The sequence below is a fragment of the Frankliniella occidentalis genome, unplaced genomic scaffold, assembly GCF_000697945.3.
Source record: "Frankliniella occidentalis isolate FOCC.00 unplaced genomic scaffold, Focc_3.1 Scaffold137, whole genome shotgun sequence".
Classification (NCBI taxonomy): Eukaryota; Metazoa; Arthropoda; class Insecta; order Thysanoptera; family Thripidae; genus Frankliniella; species Frankliniella occidentalis.
Genome location: NW_026267264.1, coordinates 487,134 through 496,649, shown reverse-complemented (window position 1 = coordinate 496,649; position 9,516 = coordinate 487,134). Strand labels below are relative to the sequence as shown.

General features: G+C 54.7%; 1 protein-coding gene across 1 annotated transcript in view; it reads left to right on the top strand.

The window, feature by feature from the left end:
* The window catches only part of LOC113211045 (forkhead box protein O), a 60,151-nt gene that overhangs the window by 45,972 nt on the left and 4,663 nt on the right, over positions 1–9,516 (top strand). The window contains exons 2-6 of the mRNA XM_052270750.1: positions 2,532–2,714; positions 4,861–5,148; positions 5,696–5,917; positions 6,038–6,487; positions 6,927–7,038. Of these exons, the coding sequence (XP_052126710.1) occupies positions 2,532–2,714; positions 4,861–5,148; positions 5,696–5,917; positions 6,038–6,487; positions 6,927–7,022 (1,239 nt within the window). The 3' untranslated portion in view covers positions 7,023–7,038. The remainder of the gene's footprint in view (positions 1–2,531; positions 2,715–4,860; positions 5,149–5,695; positions 5,918–6,037; positions 6,488–6,926; positions 7,039–9,516) is intronic.

Genomic DNA, 9,516 nt, shown 5'->3' with positions numbered 1-9,516 from the left:
CTGGCTGGCTGGCTGGCTGGCTGGCTGGCTGGCTGGCTGGCCGGCTGGCTCCTTGACTCCGCGCCTCCTGGCGTCGCGCGGTCACGACGCGAGATGAGGCGAGAATGGAGTTAGGCCCCTGCGCCCGTGGTGTGGTGTGGTGTGGTCGTCTGCCCCGCCGCCCTCCTCCTCCTCCTCACTCCCCGCCTCCCCTCTCCCTCTTGACCGTCCTCCTTCGCAGTTTGCCGGCGACGAAGCCGACGGAGGGGGGGGGGGGAGTCGGGGAGGGGCGCCGCCGTCGCTCGGCGCATTCCTTTGATTAAACCGAACCGTCGTCTCTTTTTCTTTTCGTCATCTTCCTTTATATGTTTTATTCTCGGCTTCACCATCGTAGTAGTTGGGGCGGCGGCGAGAGAGGGAGGGGGAGCGAGAAGGAGAGAGAGAGAGAGAGAGAGAGAGAGAGGGGGGGGGGAAAGAGAGGGCGCTGGCGCCAATATGGGAGTGATGTATCAGCCGGGGGCTGGGCTGGGGCGGTGTAACCCTCTCCGCCTGGCGGTGGTCTCTTCTCCCCCCTCTCCCTCCCTCCCTCTCCCCCTCCCCCTCCCTCTCTCTCACCGACGCCGACCTGATCACGGTGGTGGACGAGGTGTCGGCAGTAAAGGTGGTGATGTAGTGCCGCGGGCCGGAGATGCAAATCTACTCGCGGTGCGGGGCTGGCCGTCGGCGAGACGGTGGCGGCCCCGCGACCCCTGCCCTCCCTTTCTTTTCCTCCGAAATATTCCCGTACTACTATCTCCAAGTCCTGTCGAAATGCCCCTCCCCCTCGCCCCTTTCCTTTGGTCTTGACGTGTGCACGTGAAATCGTCCTGGCGGGCGCCAGGGCGGCCTCTCCGGCGCGCACCGCTCTCCCGTCGGGGAGCCTTCCTGGCGCTCCCCCCGACACATCCATCTACCTCCCCTTGACGACCTCCTCGCCGGCGGCCACCTCCCTTTAGCCCCCCCCACCCCTCCCTTTCCCCAGGATCGCTAACGATGACCGGTGGAGGTTAGGCGTCCGTCGGCGGCGTCCGTGCATGCTGTATAAAAGTTGGTGGGAGCCACGCGTCGTTGAGGGTTCGGGGTGCGGCGGGGCGGAGGCTGGGGAGGGGAGGAGGGCGTTCTGGCCCGCCCTGGTCCTCCCTGGCCCTCCCTGGTCTGCCCTGGCCGTCGTAGTTAAAGTTGCCGAGCCACTGGAGGCTCCATAAAAACGATAGTGGGCTTCCTGGGGGAGGGGAGGGCGGGGAGGGACCGCTAAGGGAGGAGAGAGAGAGAGACGAGCCCCGGGTATAGGGACGGGAGCAAAGTTTGGCGCGGCGCTTTTCGAAGACTTTCTCTTAGTCTAGATGAGCGGCATGGCGACAACCGGGCGGGTCGGCGTCGGAGTGGTGGGGGGAGGGGGGGGGGGTATAGGGAAGGACCGTCCATCGGGGGTGCAGGAGTAGAAAAGAGTTGGACGAACCGAAAGTGTTTGCAAATTCTTTTATTTTCCTCGTACAACATTTTTCAACCAAATTCTTTTCTATTCTCACACACATGCATGAAGTCCATTTATGACACACTTCTCGCCCATGTTAATGTATTCGATTTTTTTTAGGCCGGAATTATTCCGACGCATTAACCAAAACATTTTAAAAAAATTACATGTGCCAAAATTATGTAGGTCGCAGCAGGTTGTGTCTAGTAGAGACAGTCTTGGTCACTGAGGTTCGTGTTTCGGGGCATGCCTCCGCCTGCTCTGCTTGGACAGGTAGCACGCGCCCCGGCGCCCGTCGTGAAGCGAACACCCCATGTTTGTTTATTATTCCGTGGAGGCGTGTCGAGGCGTCACCGCGCTGACGTCCGTATTGCATTGCATAGCGGCCCTGGACTGTGTTTGGAAAGAGAGGGGGGGGGGTGCGCACCTATGTGACCCTGTTCGGCGGGGGCGGCGGTGACGGGTACACTTTCTGAGCCGAGTCGCGGGCGGAAAGGTCAAACGAGCGCGCCCCCCAACACTATACGCACTGCGTAACTGCATCATATACGTACTGCGGAGTGCTGCAGTGTGGTTCCTTCCTTCGACTAAAAGGTTTTGTGAACAACAGTTTGCTTACTGTGTCAGCCATTTGAACCGACGTCCTCTAGAAAAAGGTGCGACGCTACGCCAACCCCGATCGTGGTCACCCATCCCCCAGTCTCGAGCCCGTAGTCTGCCACTTCACGTAGTGAGTGTCGAAAACGTCTAACGACCCCCCTTCCCCCCTTCCCCCTCTCGCCTCTCTTTTCCGCACATCCATCCATCCAACCGTCGATTATGGCTCTCCATACTAGACATGGACAAGCAAAAGCAAAGCAAACAAGCAAAGTGTGGCGTTGTAAGCGAGCGCGCCCCAACTCCGCGCTGTCTGTCTGTCTCCCCCCCTCCCCCTTTCGGCGCACCTCCAGGAAAGGCGGGAAAGAGAGAAACGTCCTTTTCATTTCGACGGTCCTCAAAACTTGATTGCTGATGGTTTTTTTGTTTTTGTCGTTTGCAGAACTCCATCCGCCACAACCTGTCGCTGCACAACCGGTTCATGCGCGTGCAGAACGAGGGCACGGGCAAGTCCTCCTGGTGGATGATCAACCCGGACGCCAAGCCGGGCAAGTCGGCGCGCCGCCGCGCCACCTCCATGGAGACCTCCAAGTTCGAGAAGAGGCGCGGGAGGGTCAAGAAGAAGGTGAGTTGCATCCACAGCCACAACCACCATACCACCACACTACAACATCCACCTTCACCCAGCACCACCACCACCACAACAACCGCAACTCCACACCCTCCACCCACTACCTCCACCGCCACCTTCACCACCCCCAACACACCCACCACCACCTCTCGCTTCTCACACATATCTCCACCAATACCATTGGTTTACCTTTGCACCATCACTAACTTTTCTATGTGCTCAATGCTTTGTCTTTGACCTTTAAACCTTTTAAAACCTTTTCCCTCGCCTTCTCTGCCTCTTCACCCGTCTCTCCACACTTGACACACCTCTCTGTGTCTCGTGTCTCCGACACCAATGCCTAATCTGGTTTGTTTGTCTTGGATTTGTTCATTGCCTACGTATGATTGCTGGAAGACCTTTGGACACGGGGTATGTACAAAGCCAGTCTAACTCTTTAGAGCTTGTTTCACAAGTCGATAGGCGACACGCTAAAGGCTGCTTTTTGTGTTCCGTTGTGTTATACTTTGCCGCGCATGTTTCTTCTGCCTGGTTCGGCTTACTTGGGACACTCGCTACGACGAGCGCTCGAGGGTTTGATCACGACGCGACCTCCCGTGTGGGCGGCAGGCCTTAATTTGCCGGAAAAGTATTTTTGTGCAATTTCTCAAGATATCTTTTATAAACCTCTTAACTGTTTACTAAAAAGTTTTATATTTTTCCAATTTTTTGGAAATTATTTAAATTTTGACGGTCTTTTTTCTAGAAAAGATTTAAAATTTCTATAGCTGCAAAGCAGTCATTGTAACCCTCGTTGAAGTTGAAGTGAAGTTCAGTCGTCCGGGAGGGCCTCGGCGTTTGTCGGGCGGTTGCAGCAGGATGCGTGCCCCGCCGAGCGCGCAGCCTTCCGCCGCCGTCGGTGTCATTCTGGCTCGACGGCGGCCAATCAGCTTTCTCTGCTGCCAGCGTAATTACAAAACTATCGAACGGCTGCGGGGTGGGGTGGGGGAGGGTCGGCGCTAAATTGTGGGTGTCACCCGTGCAGTGTCAAAACCTTCTTAAAGGGGCCGGGGAGAGGCCTGCCGGCCCACCTACCCCAGGTCGGGCTGCGGCGCACCAGTAATAATTGCACCTTCTCGCGGAAGGGAGAAAAGGTGTGCAAATTTTGAAACTTTGAAATCCACACACCCTTCCTATGCCTCTATGTGTGCAAATGGTATTCACACACCTACAAGTGTGCTACATCCACACACTTTGCTTTCCAGTGCGAGTTAGGCAATCCCGCAACACTGCTGTGTTCTAGCCCAGACACACGGTACTCACCTCACTCTGTTTGGCTGCACTATAAAAACTTCAAGTTCGCTGATATCGCCGCGGGGGTCGCAACTTAGTCAAAATGTGTACACAAAAGAGTGAATGATTATGCGCCGGATTTCACGTCTTAGATACGTGATTTATCAAATTCTTAGTACTTTTTTTAAGGTTTAAAGAGCCACTGCATTCTAACTACTTAAGGCATTCGAGAAATTTGCTGAAAAGTACCTGAAATTTATCTGCTAAGATTGTACTCGATCATGTGCACATGGTCGCGGGAGTTCCCCCTCAGTTGTCTCCGGTAGTTGACAGATGATGCTTAGTGCCGTTCGATGTAAAAGCGCCGAGCTGTCCTGGCGTTCCAGTTCCAGCATCTTTTAGTGACTCGCAAGGTCGCGGGAGCTTGAAGCCGAGCCGACTTACTTTCCTGCTTCGTTGCCAGCTGTAGGTATTTTCCGGGTCGGTTTCGGCGAAAACGTGCCACTTTCCATTGTCCGCGTCCTCGTGTCACACGGGGACGCTCGCAATTTCGCCCGCCTGTTCGGTTTGGCGTCTCACCTGAATGTGTTGTGTTCGGCCGGGGAGGGGGTGGGGGTTGGGTCGACCGCATCTCATATCGCGGCTGGAGTGCGATGAGTGTAGAGCGGTCTGCGCCGCAGCGGCTCATATGAGGGGCTGGCATTCCTGAGCAGGCCAGCTTGTCTGTCTCATCCGCTGCGGCGGGGCGGGGCGGGGCGGGGGCGGGGCTGCCAATATGCCGGGGCGGGGCGGGGCGGCTATACAATCACGGCACGACACCTGCGGGCGCCACATGCGTTGCTCACGCCCGCCCTCCTTTCTGTTCCAGGTGGACGCCATGCGGAACTGCCTGGGCGCGACGGACGCGTCCCCGTCGCCCTGCTCGTCCGTGTCCGAGGGCCTGGACATGTTCCCGGACTCGCCCCTGCACTCCAGCTTCCAGCTCAGCCCCGACTTCAGGCCGCGCGCCTCGTCCAACGCGTCGAGCTGCGGCCGCCTCTCCCCCATCCCCTCCGTGGAGCCCGACTGGGGCCCCAGCCCCTCGTACTACGCGGCCGACGCCCTCGCCGGCAGCCTGGAGGCCACCATGAAGCTGCACCCAGCCGACCTGTACCCGGTAAGTCAACGACCCAACAGTCACTTTTCAAAACGTTATAACTTTTCTAAAAGAAACAACTTTTCAAAAAGTCAGAACTCTTCAAAAAATAACAACTTTTCAAAAAGTGACAACTTTTCAAAAAGTATTTTAATCATACACTGGGAAAACAAGTGTTTAATTTTGCACGTCAATTGACGTCTAAGTTCAAGTGTGCATTTTCTCGACACTTTGTGGTGTCTAACTATGTTATACGTCAATTGGTGTTTAACTTTCGACACTTCCGAAACGTTTAGCAGCTGCACACCATATGTTTCCCTATTGACAGCATAGAACTGTGTGTGTCCAAGTGTGCAGAATTTAAACGTTTACAAAACGTCTAAAATTTGCACACCACGCAAGTGTGCAACTTGAGTTAAACACCATGTAATGTGCAAAATCACAACTTGCACACGTTGGTGTGCAAATATTGCACACTTGTTTTAACAGTGTAATCAATGTAAAATCCATGTAATGGTGCGAATTGTGTCAAACGCATGTAAGTGAAAATGTCGGTCTCGGTATACAGGGCTTCAGCGGGTCGGGGTCCCAGCAGTCGCAGCAGCAGTCGGAGCCCGCGGGGCCGCCGCCGCCCTACCAGCCCGCCTTCGACGTGTCGTACCCCAGCCCCGGCTCGGCCGGCAGCGGCGCGGGCGGCGGCGCCCCCTCCGGCAGCCTCTCCTTCTCCACCGGCGCGTGCCCCGTCCACCGGCTGCAGGGCTGCTCCTGCATGCTGCACTGCGCCCCCGAGGTGAGCGCCGCCACCTTGGCCACCACCGGCTGCGGAGGCTGGGCGCCGCAACAACAGCCCCTTATGAGGAGGGCCCGCACGTGGTCGCAGGCTGACGCCCTGCCCGGCTTGTTGTTGCAGAGCGTGTCCCCCGGCGGGCCCGGCATGTCGCCCACCTACCAGCGGTCCGAGCCGTCCCCCGACAGCTCCTTCCAGCCGCAGCGGCCGCCCCAGCCACAGCAGCCGCCGCCGCCCTACCAGCCGCAGCCGCCCTCCCCCGACGCCCTGGGCGACCTCGGCGACGGCCTCCCCGGCGGCGCCGACTCGGCGGGCTGCAGGTCCCCGCGCGCGGGCCAGGGCCAGCCCCAGGGCCAGCTGCCGCCCATCGGCTCGCTGACGGACGCCATGTCCGCGCCCACCACCATGATGGGCCAGCTCATGGCGGGCGCCCTCAACCCCTCCCTCCTCGACGACCTCAACCTCAACATCGAGGGCGGCTTCGAGTGCAACGTGGACGAGGTGATCCAGAACGAGCTGAGCTTCGACGGCAACCTGGACTTTAACTTCACCCAACACATGCCGCTCCAGCAGGTAAGCACTATCAACGTGCCTCCCTCACGGCTAGCTGCGACTAGGGCTATGCTATATCGCGATATAAATACGATAGAATGACAATATCGTCGGCGGTATTGAGGTTTCGATACTCTCGATATCGAAATACCGGTCATTTTCAGACAGATTGTTTCTCTATATCGCTCGAATGTGGTTCACACTGGTTCGATGTTGCGATATCGTTGTCATTATCGAGACTCGATGTATCGAGTCGATGTTTGACTTTCGTATCGTATCGCTATTTCAAAATCTGGATATCGCACAGCCCTAGCTGCCGCTGCCTGCCCGGAGCAGGCGCCCCTCCAGGGCCCCCGGTGGGATAGGCACCGTGCCCCGCGCGCGTGCGGCGGCTGGCGCTGGCTGCCCGCCCACCAGGCGCCCGCTTCGCCCGCTCCTCACGCTGAGCTTCCTCTTGCAGGCGGTGACCAGCGTGCCCCAGGCCGGCGCTCAGCACGGCGCCTCCACGCAGTCGCCCTACACCTCAGTGACCTCGGGACACTCGTGGGTGCACTAAGCGCGCGACGCACCAGGTGAGGGCGTCAACCATATTTATGCTTCACGTAGAATGCCTTCGTACCGTATAGGGGGGTGGACGGAATTTTCGAAACTCCCAGCACGACCCTCGCCGACCCTCGCTGCCGCGCCACTAGACTGATTTTATTGCGAGTCTGATTTGCAATCTCACACTAACCGACCCGCCCGGCCCCGCCCGGCGCAATCTCAGCAGCTGGATAGGTCACCCGAATTTTTCCAAGTTTATTACGACTACGAATAATAAAAAAAACTTGGTCACTCTGGTGATGGCTCGGCGGGGAGCCGCCTACTTCTGACGCCGCCGCCGACCACTGTGTCCCTGCCCGTCCGTCCGCCCCCCTCCCCCCGTTCCTCGTTCTGGACAACTTTTTCTCTTCTAATATTCCACCTCTCTTTTGGGGGAAGGGATGCCCCGTGCCCCAATCCATAGGCCGCCAGACAAACCCCTATCTCTCTCCCTCTCCCACTCTTTCTCTCTCTCTCTCTCTCTCTCTCTCTGCTCACCCCTCTTTCGTATATAGTTTCGGGCTCGCCCAGCCCGCCCCGCCCGCCCGCGGGGCGCCACTCCTCGCCCCGAGCGTTACTTTTCATCGCGAATCAGATTTATTGTAATGTCACCCCTCGCCCCGCTGATGCGCTCCCCGCGCGGTTCGGTTCTGTTAGCGAGAGTTGAGCGGACGACAAATCAAAGGCGACTCGCGGTTGTCAGATCTGGTTCTGGTCTGGCGGCGAGCCCCGCGGCGTAAGTCTCCGTGCGGCGCGGAGCAGCGGCGGCTGAAAATTGGGGCATTTCTTTCCTTGCGGCGGGGTAGGGGGTGGTTGGGGGGCGGCTATTTAAAAACGAAGACTAACTTGGAGGCTTAAAGCGCGGTATTCCGAAAAACCTTCGTTGTCAGAGCTTCGCTTCGGATCTGCGAACTGGGCGTTTGCCGTTTATGGAGAGAACCAAAACTGCCTGTCTGACCTGCGATTTCTTCGGTTTCTATACGACCTACATTTTTTACGTCCTGTACTTTCTAACGACCCGCTAATTGTACACATTATTTTTTTTATTTTTTTAATCAGAAAGTTTAATGGACTAAAGACATGAAAATATTAGTGATCCATATAAGAAACGTTGTTTATAATTTTTCAAGTGTAGGGGGTAGGAAGATTAATTTGAGCTATGACATGACCAAATCCACCAAAAAACCTTTTCTCTTATTAGAAATTTCAAATTTTCCGGAATATTCTGTGCTCAAAGTCTTTTGATGGATTTAGTCATCCAGTGAGTTTTAGGCATAAGTATCCTACAAAAGTTATGGAACACATTTTTAACTGTGTCATTATTATATTTTGATTCAAGTAAGAGAGAAGGTGCTGCGTTCTGAAGTAAAATGAACAAGAATCACATTAAAAACCCGTTATGGAATGATATTTTTTAAACGTGTCTCAATCAAAGAGTTGTATCACTCCAGAACTCCATTTGTTGTCCTTTCTCCTTCCCAATTCACAAACGGACTCAGCTAGTTACGTCATCCAACCGTGGGCATATGTTATATCAAGTTAAGCCAAGCCGAACGCGTAAGCCCAAGCCCAAGCCGAAACTCAAGCCCGATGCGACGAATTTTTCGAATTAAAGTAATGCCAGTAACACAGAACTCTTGCCCCAGTAGCACAAATGCACTTAAATACACACTAGCTGCGGCAATGCGCGTAAAAATGAACTCTGAAAACACTTAAAACATTACTTTAACCCGAAAAATTCGTCGCATCGGGCTTGAGTTTCGGCTTGGGCTTGGGCTTGCGCGTTCGGCTTGGCTTAACTTGATATTACAAAATAGGGAAAATGCGCACGTTCGTTTGACTGGCAGGCGTGTCCCCGGCACTCAACGCGCATGGCTAACCTTTCGCTCTGTTAACACTGTGACGTCAAATTCGATCAGATGTGAATTGTGTCACATTCGTTAAATACGTGACTTGACCAACCCATTGTCTCGCTCTGCTCTAACGGTCTAAGTGCATATGGAAGGCTGTGTCACGTGATTACAAATGTGACACGATACTGACTGTTGATTCGCTTAAAATAGCAAAGACATAGCTTAAGTGGAGAAGCCGTAGAAGCTTAGTTTCGAAGGGATGTTAAAAATTCGACTAACTAGTTTGCTACTGGTAGTATATATAATCAAAGGTGTTGTTTGGCAATCCGGTTCATACATAATTTCATCAAGTTGGGCAAACAAATTTTGCTGTTAGGGGCATTTTTCGTTTGATCATTTTAAAATGTTGTTTAGAAGCAATAATTACTTCAGAGTATCGTGGTTAGTCAAGTCAATACTATTTTATTTATCAGCAACGTTTTTTTTTTTGTTTTTTTTTTTTTGAGGCAATGTCATTTAAAGCGACATACTTTTCGAAAATTCGGATGAAGGTGAGGTCTGTGTAAATCAAATCGTTGTCCTCTCCACTCCGCCCCCGCCGTGCGTCCAGCCACC